Source organism: Corvus kubaryi, unplaced genomic scaffold (assembly GCF_017639235.1).
Source record: "Corvus kubaryi isolate FWS band 111438036 unplaced genomic scaffold, C.kubaryi_AGA036_p1.0 37393, whole genome shotgun sequence".
In the NCBI taxonomy this organism is placed as follows: Eukaryota; Metazoa; Chordata; class Aves; order Passeriformes; family Corvidae; genus Corvus; species Corvus kubaryi.
Window position 1 is genome coordinate 30715 of NW_024581132.1, and position 17261 is coordinate 47975.

At 42.8% G+C, this 17261-nt stretch overlaps 1 protein-coding gene across 10 annotated transcripts in view; it reads right to left on the reverse strand.

The window, feature by feature from the left end:
* RIN2 (Ras and Rab interactor 2) overlaps nt 1-17261 on the reverse strand; it is a 65425-nt gene that overhangs the window by 27280 nt on the left and 20884 nt on the right. For 7 of the 10 annotated variants that reach the window (XM_042038882.1, XM_042038883.1, XM_042038887.1 and 4 more), the window contains 2 exons: nt 12196-12288; nt 4142-4236 (listed from right to left, as the gene is read on the reverse strand). In XM_042038882.1, coding sequence (XP_041894816.1) covers nt 4142-4236; nt 12196-12252 — 152 coding nt within the window. In that variant the 5' untranslated portion in view covers nt 12253-12288. Of the gene's footprint in view, nt 1-3689; nt 3713-4141; nt 4237-12195; nt 12289-17261 lie in introns of those variants that run through there. The other 3 variants (XM_042038890.1, XM_042038891.1, XM_042038889.1) reach the window with 3 other exon arrangements.

The window sequence follows — 17261 nt, forward strand, 5'->3', positions numbered from 1 at the left end:
ATCAATTTGACTGGGGAGCTGTCAGGTTTTTGGAACCTCCAGGCACTTACATGCTGCGATCCACGGAGGAAACTCTCTGACCTACATACACTACAGGCACCTCCTTGCTGCAGCTGTTTCTGCTCCCTCAAAAAATAAGCTGAAGATTATGAATCTCTGATCATCACCAGAATTCTACCACTCCTAAACACTAATGGTTCAAACAACACCGATGCAACTTGGCTGAATCAGCACTAGAATGTTACTGCAATCTGTGGTGAAACACACAGGAATAGGCAACACTTCAGAAAAATTATTTCCTATAGCCAAATAATAAAGAAGGAGGCAGAGAGAAAGATCTATCCTGGGGAACTCCGGAAAGAGCACACCTTGGAAAAACCGCACCTGGCAAACCACATACAACCTACGAGAAGCCACTTCCCAAGGCCTGGGAGCAAATGCATAAAAAACCCCCACTGGTGTGTTTTGACAGCCTATTTGCAGCGGTCTAGCACTACTGAGCATCATATTCCCAGTTTGCTTTTTATTCTTAAAATAATTTTAATTAATGATCTGGGCATTAGACATACAGGCAAACCCTGATACATGGGAGTTCTTGAAATTTATCACGTCTTAAGAGTTAAGACCAAAATCTTTTGGGGCTGGGATGTGTGCGTTACTACTTTGGAAACAATTGCATGGAAAGAATAACCGCTGGAATTTATGAACAACGGATTAACTCAAGTGTACAAAATAAGGGTAAGAAGTTGCTGTGACCTAAATGCTAGCAAAATACGCTGTATTATACAACAACTAAATTAGTCTCCTGGTTTTACTTTTGAGTTGGGGGATGTTTGGTTGGTTGGTCTGTGTTATTTGTTTGGGATTTTCAAAAAGACTCCTGATATAAGACAATCTGACCAGGTCACGTTAAACTCAAAACTGAAACACAAATTAGCCTTGATAGATGGTCTGCTTTAATGCAGGGCTGCAACATGATCATCTTCAGTGGGAAAGGAGTTCCAACACTACTCACAATGAACTAAAGAAAACACATGATTCATGCAAGTTTCCTTAGATTTGAAAATACCCATAAACGCGTGGGAAGAGAGGTAATTGCCAAGATAAACAATGCTATGCTGCATCCTGATTAGACTTAGATCACAGTAAAAAAGACAAGGAACAGGTTGAAGCCTGTAACCACGATGATCCTTGCTCATGATGTGAACCTTGCTCCAGTCCCACCGAAGTTAAACCACCAGAGAGTTAACTCAGTTTGACCATCCACTGCAAAATGCCTGGGTTTCTGTAAATCCTGCAATCTAACAGCTCTTAATCACCCCAGCCTAGTCTGTACAGTCATACTGAACATCAGCTGGGAGGGGCATAAAGCCACTGGGAACTTCCTCCTGCATCCCACTACAGCTAAAAGAACAGGACAAGGCGGCTGGGAAAAAAGGTTGTTGGATACTTGCCTACCTGTCAACAACAATAGAAGTGGTTCTCTGTGCAAGACAGAAGGTGGCTCTACTGAAGTTAGTAACTGCTGTGGAAAAGACAGCGGCGTGAGGGCTGTGCAGTGCAGGACACAAGGCAAAGCTCTGCCCGTGCTCCTTCCACAGTAAGAGAGCAGGAAGGGAATAAGCTGCTGCAGCTGCCACCACCAGCAAAGCATCCCTGAACCATTTCACAGGCACCAAGTGCCCCGGGAAGCCTGGAGCTTTACAGCCCTCCCTACAGAGGGAAGCAGGAAGCGTCGGCCCCCTCACAGACATTCACACAGACATGCAGGGGGCCTGGGGCCTCCTGAAAGATCATCCAGGTGCATCCAGGTGCCACCAGTCCTGTCCCGCAGGCTCCTGGGCTGCCATTGCATGCAGATGCTCTCTGGTCACTGGAAAGGCAGGACAGAAATCTGTCCCACTCGTTCCCTTTTCTGAAAACCCTGCTCATTTGCATTATTGAGATAAATGTCTGCACTGGGAAAAGTCCAGGCATCAAAAAAGTGGAATACTGAAACAATCCTCCTTAAAACATATTTTTGCAAGCCTTTTTTTTTTGGCCTGGCTTTTATATATTTACAAGCCAAAGCGGTAAGCCCTTGAACCATTGTTGATATTACTTGGGCCATATATATTAAAAGGAGAGAGGAGCCCAAAATAAAACTGGGGTGAGGAGTGTAAATCTGAAAGTCACCACATAACCACAAAAAAACCTCACACCGCAATACTGAGGCTGCAGACATGCAGTTTCATGTCCCTGTTTTTCTGAATTCAGCCGAGAGCTCTGCAACTGCTGCCTTTCCAGAACTGCTCCGGGTGTCTGTGGATACCTGCTAAGGTGGAAAAAGAGCGAGGAGAATGGACACTGAGCTCAAATTTCCCTAGATGCAAATCCAAGGGTCATATCAAGATACCAACTTCTGAACAGCAGAACACGCAATAAGAAGAGCAAGCTACATTAATTGCCAAGTTTTAAATTAACTACAAAGAAATAAAGTTATGACAGTAAACACAGCCTTGTGAGGTGTCTAGTTTAAACAAGAACTCTGGAAAACTTTTGTTGAAATTACTATAATCTTGCTCTGTAGCTCTATTAAAAAAAAAAAAAAGGTGCCAGTGCACAACTAAATTACGTAATTTACCAACTTTGATACAATTTCTTCCTTGCACAGAAGCATGCAGTTCAGAATTTTGTAGTCACAGAAGGTTTGACTTTAGCTTATTTACTCAGACTTCATATTTCACATTATCATCTTGAAGTGACATAAATAATTTTTTTTTTGGATGGCTATTATTATTTTTCATAGAAATTGCATTCTTGACTTTTTTATATTAGGTTTACTTACTTACATATCTTAAACCAAAATATATTTTGCAGTCGAGATTAACAAATCAAGATTAAAAATCCATTTAAAAAATCAATAAAAAGAAAACCCATGATCTGTAAAATGGGGAGGAGGTTTTGTTGACTATTTCCAGCTAAGTGCTTCCACCAAGATTTTAAAATCAGTAGACCTTAGCCGTTCATGCATATGATGTATTCAAAGATACAAGAATCCTTTTCTTAACTGAAAATTAGCTGATGATGTCTGAAGTTAATTAGCTGAATTCACAAAAAGAAAGTATCCTTTCTGCCCCTGTAAAAGAACTGTGCTCTGAAAAGCTTTAAAAGTGAATAATGTTCAACCAGGGCCACAGCCAGCGACTTTAATTAGTTCAACTGTCTTACTTCTTTACCACTTGGGAAACAAAGGTGCTGCTTAATGTTTTTTTAAATAATCTAAATATGCTTTGTAGTAAGTTCTAGCAGATGTCAATAGAACTCATAGGAAGAAAAAGAGCTAAAAATCTTGAATGTAATTTTAAATAATAATTTTCCACTTCATTAACTCACTGCTAGAAGAACAAAGCTCACCAGCTCCAGAGCTGGCCAAGACCATGCAGTCAGATAAAACACAATGCCTACACTGGTTGCTCTCCTCTTACCACAAATATTTCAGATAAGTACAAAAATCCGTTCTCTTGTTAACACAATGATTAAAATATTAATTATCCTCCAGATGCCAATTTAGCAGATGTTACTGGGCAAGCAAAGCCAAAATGCTGGGATCCCACTCTGCCCACTTAAAGGTACAAGCTTAAGATGACAATTTATTTTTTTTATTTGCAAGCTACTCATATATAACTTAACTTAAACACATAACCCACCTATGCATCAGCTCACAGCAGTCAATATTTTACTTCCTAACCTGAGAACATAAATAAATCATGTTATTGTATCTTGAACCTTCAAAGAGCCACTTGAAGCCGTGAACATTTTGTCTTTACAGCGTGAAAGCAAAGCTGTGCCACAGACAACGGTAAAAATCTTAGCAGTTCCCTGCTTTAGACATTCATCAGTATCCAAGTTTTTTAACAAGGAAGTAGAAGTGAAGATCGGTTGCAGTTAGAAGATATTAAGGCAAATACACCAAACAACTGAGTCTCTGGGCACTCCTGCACAAAGGCAAATTCCTTAGATCAAGAGCAAGATTATCTACACATCCTATGCTGCCAGGGAGAAAAGTGCTAGGACAACAGCCACCCAAGAAGACAGCACAATGAAAACATTCCTGTCATGGTAGACCCTCCAGAACTATGAAAAGAAACATTTTAATCACCTTCGCCAATCAGCAGATTCATCTTCCACTGTGAGATCTGTCTGTACCATCTCCTGTTTCAGTTCTCCGATTTCTGAGGCAATTGTGTCAATGAGCTAGAAAGGGACAAAAATAGTATGACATCAAGTGAGTGGAAGAGGCGTGGAAAAGAAGCCGGGGCAAGTTTAGTCACCAGAGATTACAAACTTTTCTTTTTTTTGTAAAATCGCATCCTATTTGGACTTCCCCTTGCAAAGGAACAAGTAAGGGTTGGGCCCATGTATAGTGGTTCTCGGAGGAAGAATAATTCCTGTTTTGTGCCAGTACAAAACCTTCCAGGTTGTCTAGCCTTTTAATTTAAATGGAATAAATTTGCAGCCTCTATGCATTATAAAACATCTTACAAAAACTAAATTATTCAACTGTTCATAGCATTTACTTGTTCAATTAAAAAAAAAAAAAAATTAGAAGAGTTCCATCCGCAAGAGTTCTGTTTCAGAAGGGACACTAAGCCAGCATTATGATACCGTGGAGGATGAAAAGCAATGAAGCAAGAAGGGAATGTGTGGCTGCTTTTCACATGAGGTTTTGGACTCCACTTGAAAACAACAATTCAATTTAAAAAGAATTGCCTTGCAGCCCTTCGGCTCGGGCAGAACCCCACCCAGATTCTGGGTATGAGGGCAAAAACTCATTTTAAGGTGGGCACGGTTAGCACTAAGGTTGCATCCTGAGAAATGCAGAATTTGCTACCCAGAGTTCTGGGAAACATTTTGTTGAGCAGAAACCAACCATGAAGTTTGCAAAGCATGCTCTCTTGGGCACTTCTTTGTAGCCAACGTATCAGGTTTGCTTGTCACGCCACACCATGACAGCCTTTATATAAACCCTGGGAGGGTTCCCTCTCTCCTGCCGGGAGGGAACCTAATGAAAGGTCTGCAGTGATGCAGTGATCTCTTCCACCACCCCTGCACATCACAGCAAACAAAAACCCCAGCACATGAAGCAAAACCAGCTTTGCAGTCCAAGTCAGAACAGTCTTCACAGCCACCCAACAGGTAACAAGCCCAAGTCCCACTCAGTGCAGGCAACTCAGTACAGCAGCATTTCAAAGAATTGCAGGCATCATCTTCCTAAATTGTTATATTGGAAGTTTTCCTCCACCTCAGGAATTCACACTCTCCTTTGCTGTGCAGCATTATTCCAATCAATTCAAAAGAAGTTTTAGTCTCTGCTTACAACTGGCCAACTCCAGTAAACAGACCTTATGTAAGAATGAATTACCATTATCCACACCATAAGGGCTTCTTTCTGTCCAAGTCATAGCTCCCAGTGTTGGAAATGATACAAAATTTAACATTTTTTTACATAACTTTAGTCAGGGGTTTTGTTCTCCTTTGCCCAGGGGGAAAGGAATTGAGGTTTCTTTTCAAAGGATTGTTTCACCACTCAGGCCTGATGAGCTTAACATCTCAACAGACTGGGAGTAGCACAGAAGATACACAAAAGATAATGACCATTAACAAACATCAACTCCAAACATCACCCCTGGCATGGTCCGAGACATCTGGTTAGGATGAGAGCCTAATTAACATGGAAGGCGAAGGGATCAATAACCAGTAGGAAACCAAATACGAAGACCTTGGGACTAATGAACATTGAGCCAATTAATTTTTCCGGGTTTTGACTGTATGTGAACAATCTAGTAAAGAGTTACGTGTGATGGAATGATTTTCTCTGCATAACCCACGCAATGTGTGGATGAAATTATTTCTGTTGCACATCCTGGCCAGAATAAAGTAATGCCTCAATTCTCTTACACTAAAAATTGTTGGAGAGTGTTTTTTCCGCAGTTTCGGTGACACCAGACGTATGTCCTACCGGCATTGCAAAGACCTTCCAGCTGCTGACTCTCAAACACCCCTGAGTCACTGCAGCCAGATGTGAGCAATGCCTCCCTGACAGTGAGAAGGGGCAGCCAGAGGAACCCAGGCCAGCCTCAGGGAGCAGCCGGAGGAGCCCAGGCCAGCCTCAGGAACCCAGGCCATCCTGACGGAGCAGTCTCTCCGCACCCCCCAAACACTGAGTGCTGCTGAGCACAGGTCATTTCATCCCTCCTTTTGGATAAGGGGTGAATCCAGCCCCCACACTGGCTTTACACGGTGAAAAATCCATGTGACACTGCTGTCCAGTGGGCCTCACTAGAAAGCCATTGCATGCCCAGTGCATGGTGTCTGACCATGGCTACAGGCAGCAGCATCCCCTCAGAGTGGGGAACTAAGGTTAGCAGAGCAGCCCTTTCACTGAATTAGCAGTGTAACTCCACCGCCAGTGCTGCATGCACCGGTCAGCCCGTCTGGTCCCCTTCTGCAGGGCCCAAAGACAGCACTGAAACCAGGGGAATTACTCCCAGCTCCTTCCATTTTGTGCAATACGGTAAAACCTAAGGCCAGTCACACAAGCACCTTAAAGACAGTCAGTCTCAGAATAATCAAGCTGGAATTGGCCATCCAGTAGTCTTCAAGGGATCATCGTTGGTCAACTCCGCACGGCAACAGAGGTGTCTCTTTCAGCAGCCCTCCTTCAAACACGTTAAGATTCTGCTTAAGATTCAAGCAGAGCAAGAGAGACTGCTTGGAAATTTGCTGGCCATCCACACAGAGAAGCTGACCAGAAACGAAGAGTGCTGCAACCAGCTCTGGGCATGTATTCTCCCTGTTGGGGATCAAGGTGCCTTGGAGTGGTTGTCAGCAGAGCCAGTTGTGGGTGAATCAGAAGGGGTGAATTTATGCATTGCCAGCAAAGCACCCCTGCAAAGCTGCTTCAGCTGGCAACTGTATGAAAGCTTGAGCTGCTACTCCCTGGGATTCAGCTCTGCACAAGGAGCTCCTCTTCATGGGCAGCAGCACCTCAAGTCTTGGCATCCCTAAGACCAGCTGGGGCCATAAAGATTCATCACAGTGGTGTGCCCTGTTCTCTGACACATCTGCAGAGACTAAGTGTCTCTCACAGGCGAACAGTCTGCACAACAAAGGAGCTTTTCAGCACCTCTCCCTGCAAAGCATACAATGTATGAGCTCCCCAGAGGCGTCCATGTGTTTGCAGCAACCTCCTCCATGCCCGCCTTGCTGTGTCGCTACCCGGCTGCCAACCGAGTTACCTGCGTTAGCGGGCTTTGACCAGAGCTGTGACAAAACCCACCTCCCTCCCAGCAGACAAAATCTCAGGGAGCTACAGCAAAGAATTCTAATCCAAACTGTACTAACAGCGAAGTAATCTTAATGCTTTTGAATTTCTACGCCTGCCTCGAAGAGAACGCTGCAGAAATTGTCATCCCTGAGAGGAATTCTTCCATGTTTAGCATCTTTGCTTCTTTTTCTAAAGAGAACTTACACAAGATGGCATGTTTCAAGCAGCCTTCAGCTCACATTCTATTCTACAGGCTAAATTTCTTGGGTATACCACATATCCACCATGAGAAATCAGTCTTTCCTTAGTCTCTGAAAAGTCAGTACATCCTGGACAAGGAAACCAGGTCAAAGTGTGGCATCAAATCCCAAAGTGACCTGCAAAGTTCCCCAGGATGGAACACCCACGGCAACCCAACCGGGACCTACCACCTGCCACTGTGTACTCCACCTGAACTAAAACACCGCTCTCTAGGAAGAAACTCCTCATTTTTTGCTAAAATAAACCACCAATATTTCCTGCAATTTCCAACTATTTTCCTTAAATTCTCTTTAACGACAAAAAAAAGTTGCTCTTCTCTTGATGTAAAACCAGAAAGTCTTACGGAGTTGCACCATTTGTGAATGCTTGCAATTAGCTGGCACATACTGTTACAAGGGCATTTTTCTATCAAACAACGTAAGGTGCACTCATGATTTTATGACAGCATTTCCCAGTATTTGAGGTCAATGACACACCTGGTGATTATACAGTGCACTTGATGCACGCACGATTAGCATCACACAAGATGAGCTGTTAATAACATGTTTCTACAAAATGCAGGAAGGATCCTGGGTATGTACTATTATTAGCTCCAGCCCTGAGGAAACAAGCAGCAGAAGAAGGCTCTGCCTTTTTAGTGCAAGGCTAAGAATACTGGAACTCTTCAAAGAGAGTTCTCTATTTGCAACAAGTGTGGTACCTCTTTGGCTGGAAATAATGGGAAAACTCATTCCTTTGTTTCAACAGACTTGACAGCAACATAGCAAGAAGCAATTTCCAAAGAAAAATGCAACTGAAGTGGATGGATACATTTGTCAGGGGCCATTGTTAGTGTAAAACAGCATCCATGAGCACAAAGACATAAAAGTAATCAGAAGATATCTGTTGTGGACTGTTTTAGGTCTGTGAAATAGCTATTACTCAGCTTTGCTATAGGAGGAGGAGGTTTACCTGAAAAATGCATTTGGAAGTGTGACATCTTCTCAGATGGTTAATTACTTAGTATTTTTTAAAAAACAAAATTAAAATGAGATCTTACAGAACATGACAAAATAGCTATTTTTTGTGTCTAATGATTTTCCTTTGGGATTTATTCCTGATAAAGCACTGCTCTTTAAATTCAAAAGACACTACAGTATAACCACTGTAAAGCCAAAAAATAATCATGACTCAGGCAGCATGAATTCACATAGCAGCCCAGAACAGTACTGCCTAACCAAATCTATCCTAAACATTAGATTGCCAAATACCTATGTACTAACTGTTTACATTCCTAACATCCATGAACGAAATCATGAAATGCAAACATCTTAAACCACAACATTTCCTTTCACAATGTACCACACTCTGCTTTTGTCAATTGATTCTGAGCTCAACAAGACTGAGCTCAGCTTTTGGGAGCTGGCAAGGGTGACAGTGAAACTCCTACATAGGGACCACAAACACAGCACCTCAGCACCCCAGCATTCTCTCACCACAACTCATCTGTTTTGCTTTGCATCTTTCAGGATGTCATACAAGCAGCAAAAATCAGAGTCAGTGTTCATCAGAAGTGTTCAGTGTTCATCAGAAGCAACCCACCCCCAAGGGGCTCCAGTCACACTTGTGAAGCTGCTCTGTTAACACTCACATCACTGCCATGCATCAGGGAAAGCACATGCCCAGGACCAGACACAGACAGCGCCTCTCCCAGAAGCCCAGCATAACCACAGCTCTTCTTACTCACTTGACTTGAAGAGTTTCCTGCTCCCAAGAAGAAGACAGGTGGCTTTGATTTGATGTATGTTCCAGGACATTTTAAGAAAAAACTGTGTGAGAACTGAATTCCTACTTTTTGTGTTGAAATGTAAGTAAGCTTGTACAGAGAATTAATGAAACTTCCATCCTTCTGAGAATGCACTGAAAGAGTGAGCCAAGATGACCACTGCACAATGTTTCCAAGCCCTGAGATTTACAAGAGCTTGAGAGGAAAAGATAAGATGGGTGCTTCTAATCTGGCAAGGGGACATGGGCTGAAGGCAGCGAGGGGCTGAAGACAGCGAGATCAGTATCAGACTGGACAAATGAGCCTCAGCACTTACCATTCCCCCTTCCTGCCAGCATCTCATTTTTCATCCTTTCTGGAGACCTGCATCCTCTTTGGCATCACATCTTTTCCTTCCTGTTTTGATAAGCAGAACGTAGCAACCCTCACAGAGGGCCCTGTGTGATGAGGTGGCCAAGTGCCAGAGACAAGCCGAACTGGGAACGCTGCTTCTGGACTTGTGCAAGCCTCTGAATACAATCCAATATTTTGATACACGGCTGCAAATTCTGGTTATTTTGCACAGTGAGCTATGAATTCTCAGGGCCACTGACATTGTTCAGTGTCTTACTGATCAGAAACAAAGTTTTACCCGATGCTTGGTTTTGGAACAGAAAAGTTTTACTGGTGTGAAACCTCTGATGCCAGTTCAGTAAAAACTGGAACATTCTGATGAGAAGGAGGATGATTCAGTAAAGAGGATATTTGTCAGAGACGTATATTCAGCCCTTTGCCTTACCACATGCTCTCTCTTGTAACCACTGGCAAGCTATTCACTCCCAGGATTATCCAAGACGAACCCCATCTTTGCCTCATTTTTACTCTTTGCTGGCTCTGAGCACTCACTAAGCACAAGGTATAAAGAGTCCACAGAATTTAGCCTCTGAAACTACAGACTTCTGCTCTGTGTAAAATGGAGACAGTACTGTTTTCCTTGCATACTAACAGTCAAAAGAATGGCCACGAAAAAACTAAGAGATGGTTAGAAGCTGCAGCAATGAGAACTACTTAAGAAACAGGAAAAAAAAAAAAAGATGAATTTGGAATTTCCCACTGGCATTTGTCAGCGATTTTTCTGGCAAATGTTGCTGAGAATGGTAAGATACTCCCTTAAGAGGATTTAAGAGCCCTGAGAATCTGCCTACCAGCATGGTAAAGGTTTCTTAGGCAACTGCAAAGTAACAAGAACAACATGAGAGCCATGTGCAAGTACATTGCACAGTCTGTGCCTGTGGGAGCGCATTCTGAAGAACAGATCGGCAGGGATAAAAGGCCATATCTTAATTACTAGGTCTCCTAAACACAGAGAGACAAGGCAAATTAAAAAAATGTAAACTCAAAAAATCTGATGTGCCAAGTATTTTGCTTGTTCACCAGCTCAGCTGTAGCAAACAAATGTAACTGCTGTCACATTTCTACTCACACGGGGGAGGGAGGAAAAAAAGGTAATTTCACTGAACACCCACGAACTACCAGGTGCCCTGCACCCAGGCTGGGCACACTGACTGCCTGCAGCTTCCAATCTGAATCTGTGTGCTCAGAACCATGGTCCAACAGTGCAACTGCCCAGGGATAGTGAGAGGTCTGGAAAAGTATCTCGGAGACATCTTTTTCCCTGCCAGCCAGTCCTTAAGAAAACTTAGGACCTTAGTTTTCTAACTGACAATGTTTCTTGAAATTGTGCAGGCAGACTGCATTTCTAATCACTTAGAGTAACTGCAACGCCATCATCATGAACAAAACAGCTGTTCCAGCATCTATTCTCTACACAAGAACTACACAAGGAGATCCCAAAGGACTGCAGAAAATGACTAGGTGCTTGCTTACAGTCCCAAGTGACATCAGGAGTCCTTCAGCATACAGGTAAGAGACAACCTAGAGATATTTCTGGGACCTGAGACAGTTCCTTGCTGTGATTTGAAAAACAGGGCTATTCTCCCTATTTGGCTGTGGAGTGCTATCAACAAGCTGACATTATGAGAGGTAGCTGAAGTGTGTCACAGAACTGAGAGGCGGTTCCTGTCACTGGATGACCCTGTTAATCGTTGACCACTGTGAATTGCTGGGCAAGACAAAAGGAGAACACAACGCTACTGCAGCGCTGATGGTTTGTTTCATAAAGATTGCCCTAAGGGAAACTTCTACCCCAGAGGAAGAGAAGTAATGGAAACAGCAACACCCAGAGATGGCAGCGTTAGCATCTTTCACTGGAAGAAGCTACAGCAAGTGCTGAATAATATCAGGGATGTGAACCCGTTAAGTTAATTCAGTGCTCAGAAGCACCTGTAAATTTTGATGGCTCCCTAAAGCAAAACCCTGTCCAACAAGGCAGCCACGGCCACCCTGGCACATAGTTAATAGGATTCAGTCATCTTTTGAAAGCTGCACTGATAACTCCTACTGCACCCTGGCTTTTTGGGACGCCAATTGTTCTCAAAATAGGCAGTAAACCCAATTTTCAATCCAATAGTGGAAATCATAAACCTGTACCACAACTTTAAGTGGCACAAACCCAGTTATGAAGGCTCCAATAATTTTATGTCTGTACATAATAAAGCTTATGTTCTCAGCATTAGGAGCAAAGAAAGCCATGACCTATTTTACTCCAAATATTCTATGCCATGTACAAACAAAATATACACGTGAAATAAAACTGGGGGTAACCTAGCCACAAACACTGCCTGTAAAAAGAAATGCTCAAGAAGTACTTCCCGTTTTACAGAAAAGGCTTACTGTGTATCACAGAGAGTACTGCACATTCTGCAGCGCTCATTCCACATAAGCTCACGTACTTTATGTTCTGTATAAATATCCCATTTACCTTAAAGAAACTTCCTCTTTTGTCCAGACAACGGGTTTTCATTGTCAAAGATGACATCTTCCCTGAGAAGACTCCACTGTATGCCTTGATCTCCTAAAAGCAGACACATATTTGTAAAGGTTAGTCCAGTCTGTAGGAAATTCCTCTGCAATTCTAAGCCACAGAAACAGTCACAACAAGCCCTCTGCCAAAACCCTTTCTGTCAACAACATCGTGCCATTTATTTCCTACCAGAGTCCTTACATATCCTTTCAGTCCATTATTTTTCCATCAATTGCTTCAAAAATACAGTGCTACTCAGAGTTCCCTATTTCTCCCTTCTTTTCACAGCTGATCCTGTAGCTGTGAGTAGATTTTAATGTGCTCATTAAAAAAGAATGCTAAAACATAATGATTGCTTTCTTTGTTTACTTGACCTCAGTCTACAGTACAAACAGAACAAAATGTTAGATGTCATTACAATCCACTCTCAAATATTACAGTATTAGCGGGACTTACCAGGAGGGAAAAAAACCAGTTTAAAATCACCCACAAGGGAGAAAACACTCTACCACTAAAGCAAAAACCAACAAACAACAACAACAAAACCCCCAAACACCCCCCAAAAAATGCTGCTTCAAGTTTCTAAAATGCAACTGAGTCATATTCAAGTCAGGAACTGAAGATGAAATTAGGAAGAAGCTGCATTTTCCACTATCAGGTAAAATGAACGGACAGTTTAACACCCAGGACAATATACTAACGCATCACCTGGGGAATATCAAGGGGGTGATCTCCACCTGAAAGTAGAGGAGCAGAGCTCCTCTGAAGTCACGACCAATTCACACCAGTAATTTGTGAATCAGCTTCTGAACTAAGCAGGAGTCAGTTCCATGCTAAGAAGTCCTTCTAGGATTTTTACAGGTGAGCCTGTAGTTGTACTGAAACAGCCTAACTCTCCTCCTTGCCCACACGTTTACCAACCACACAGCAGGGAGCTATGTTGGAAGTTTTAGTTACCAAAAGGGCAAATAATGCAAGTGCAAAACATTAGAGAGTAGAAATACAGACGCAAGTTTTGATTTGATACAAGCAGAAATGAAAATAAAAATGGCTGGCAGCAGCAGCGAAAACCCAGTTTAGTGGTGTGGCTGCAGAGGGAGATGGAGCAGAACAAAGCAGCTGGGACAGAGAATGCTGACAGGTAAAACCCCAAGTTTGACACATACCCCACACCAAACACATGCATGCTTCTGCTTCCCTCTAATGCCTTATGCAAAAGAATTGACACGGGTAAGGAAGACCAAGGCAGGAGGAGGAGATTAAATGAAAAGAAGGGTTAAATGAAAAACCCTGGCAAGAAAAAGTACATGAGGAAACTGAGAGGTACAAGCAGGAGAAAAGAAACATTTTGGTTTTAATATGTAGCAGCAAGCTTTAAATAGTTCACCCTGTTTCCAGAGGTCCTACCACAAGAGCACTAGAAAAGGTTACATTTTTCCACTTGGATTCTGGTTAAAAAGCAGCCATGCCAGGAAACTCAGGAACCTGCCTGTTTTCCAGGCAGGGTTTGCAGACTTTGAAGGCTGAAAGAAAAATCTTGAATTCTGCGTTGTTGTGAAAGCCAAACACTAAGGGATGAGCAGGAGAAGACAAAAAGCAGTGCTGGGGGAAAAAAAATTAAAAATAAAGAAGTCCAACTTTCTTCCTAAATCAGTATATTTAAAGGATATGCTCCTGGTGAAGCGCTAAAGAATTGTGAACTGTGTTTTATTTACCTAGAAGTGTGCCTGAAGAACTTGACTACACTAATCCCCTAAGAGATGATGTTCAGTTCAGGTGGTTTTGCAGGTGCTATTAAATGAGTTAAGCTCTGTCTCCTCATTTGCTACATACACAAGGGTAGAGAGCAGTTGTTCCGCTCTAGGGAGCATAACAAATTATATTTAAAAAAAAAAAAAAAAAAAAAAGAAAAAGAAAAATCTTCTTTAGATCAATTCTGGAAAGAAAATTTACACCTGAGAGTCTTAAGGTGGAGGGAGACCCAAGAAACCCAAAAAGGGAATTAGAAAAAACCCTCGAATTTCCAAGCTGATCCTATTCCCTTAATGGCAACGCCAAATTAAAAGACACATGAAAAATCCCAGAGATTTTAAAGGAGTTACACTAGAGCATTATGAACAAGATCCTGCATCTCTAGTCTCAGTCATTAATCACTTCATTTGTAAACAACAAACCCTTCACAGGAAATCTCATGGGTTTTAAGTTTTTTTTTCAATTTAACCACAAGGATGTCTGCATGCAATCCTATTACCAAAATAAGACCATGCTGAGATTTTTACATTCTCCACTCAAACATACAGAGGAAGGAAAACACATAAATACACAGTTTTCGCCCTTCAAAGAGTGGTATGACTCCAGCTGGAAGAAAGCCTTAAATAAAACCACTGCTTATTTCACTTGTAAGAGGTTCTGGAGCTCTAAACTTCTTCATAACTTCTATTACTGTTACCATTTATGCAACATTACTGCTATCTGTAGGACCTTAACTCTGAGCCTCAGCTGAGCTCTTCTCAGCTCCACACAGCCAGGGAATCAATCCCCCACCACCTTTTGTGGCTACAATGTCATTTCACTCTAATTTAGGGTAACCTAAATAATGTTTCATGTTTGAGTGGGTTTTAGTATTTCTGACTAAAATCAGCACAATGGGAGACACTGCTGGGACTTTTTTTGTATTTATTGGGAGGGGTTCTTTTGGTGCAGATACTTCTTTTTTGCCATCCAATACTCAAGAAGACATTAGAGCTCGCTGGTAAAATGGATGGCCAGGCTGGGTGCAACACTCCACAACCTGGAGGCAGACTCCTACCTCAGAGCTGAGAGGTTCCTCCACATCATGCAGAAACAACTGCAGAAAAACAAATCTAGTGTCAGGAGGTTTCATTTCTCTACACAGCTGTGCACATCTGATGTTTAGTCAGATCCAAAACAGGCTGGAAAACCACTGCTCTGAAGTTGTCCCTGTTGAGTTTGGACCGTATGAGGCTGTCAGAAACAAAAAATCTCCCTCCTTTGATTGGGAAGCTGGATAGAGAAAGTCAGCAAAGCATGTCATCTCCTGTACCTACCAGAGAGGAGCCTTCTCTCCTCCTTCTGTGCTCCAGGCACTGAGGCAGAGCCAAGACAGATTCACCCAGACGCTGCCCAGGTGCCTGCTCAGAAAGCCCCCGTGGAAATGCCACCAGGCTGCAGGAGCCAGCTCACTGTGCTGCTCAGGTGGCCTCTTGCCTGGCCATCTGGAAGGGAGCGTTCTGTGTGTCCCAGTGCTCTGCCCCAGCTTTCCGTGGGCAGAGGTTCCATTTGGTTCCTATGCACAGCGCTGCCTTCCCACAGCTCCTCACATCCAGGACAGAGCTCCCGTGTGTGAGCGACAAGACAGGGCAGGGAGAAGGCGTGATCTGTCTGCTTGGCAAATTTCCCTGAAGTCCAATGCTACTGCACGGATGCTCATGCCCATGCAAGCTGTATGTTTCAAAAAACCAGGTGCTTTTCATCTTCTTTCTTCCACTCCCTTCTCCTGCTGGTTTTCATTCACACAGGAATGCCCACAGCACCTTTTGCATGCCTGTATGCAACTGAGACTTCTGACTCCTCATCAAAACAGCTCCTACTTTACTCCCTCTACCACAATTTTATTTGGATTTTTTGGTATGTTCTTATTCTTAACTATATTAGAGCAAATGACCACCTCGCTGGACTTCTCGGGATCCTTCCCTTTAATCCTCTCATTCCAGTCTTGCTTTTACAAAGCAAAATGTCTCGTTTTCTGTGGCCATGAGTCCTGGCAAAGACGAGACAGTCTGTCCGTACGCCTCCCCTGAGCTCAGCCACAGCAATCTGAGGAACGTGCAAAATCCCTGCCCACAGTCCTCCTTACCCCACCTCTGCTCGGTTTCCTAAGGAATCAAGGCTATCCCCACTGCACCAGCTTCCTGTTCTTTAGTTCCTAACTAGGATTTTTGATCTCTTGACCAACCTAACAAGACCTGACTGAGGAAAAGACTAACACTGGCAAGAAGATGGCAGGAAGAGACTCCATGTATGCCACCACTGAAGGAAGAGATCTGCAGCTTTCCTTTTGCTGGTTGACCCACAGAATTATCACCTTTTTTTTTCCCCCCCTGTATTTTAAATTTAAGTTACCCCACTGAAGAAACTCAGTCTGCCCTCTTTCATTCTCCACCTGTGAAGGTCATGCAATCACTGAGCACAGGCTCTCACAGAAACCACCTCAGGCAAATTAAGAGTTATACCGTTCTGCAGCCACGGAAACACAGGAGAAAATACCAGTCCAGACCTTAAGTATAAGCTGGCAAAGGTCAGCTGATGTCAGAAGACTAATGGTGATTGCTACCTGTCAGTGTGTTCCCTAGGCCAGCAGTGGGGTACAGCTGGAATACAATCCCTACTGTCCCACAACAGAAAAGCATGGAAGCTAGATAGAAGCTACTACAGATGTACTTGTAACACCTATAGTGAATTAGCATCATATTGCAATCATTTTTTACAGCAATTCATAAATACATAGTATTAAAATAACTTAAATTCATTTGGGGAACCCATTTTCTGGTGTCTTAAAGTGGACACCAGAAACAGGAAGGATAAATACATTTTACTTAATTTTAAAAAGTAAAAAAACCCCACCCTGCTCAAATGGAATTCTACACTTGACAATATGCCAAGAGATACACACAGAACTTCAGATTTTCAGCAAATGTAATCATCTTCATGCATTTCATTTTTCTGTTCTCCTAGTACATTTGCACAGTCCCAGGGAGCAGGCTGTGCTCATCTCTAACCTACAAAGCTCTGGTTTGTCCAATTACTCCGACCTTATCTGAATCTTGGCAAAATGAAACTTTTCCTTTTGAAAGTATTTCCTCTGAGAAGCTGACTGCAAGCCTCCTTCCAGGAACATAGATACAACTGAGCACAGTATCACTTTGAATATCTATCAAATAAGACCTTCAGTCTACAAACTATCACTGGTGCCAGGATCTGGCAGACCTCTCAACTCAAATGTT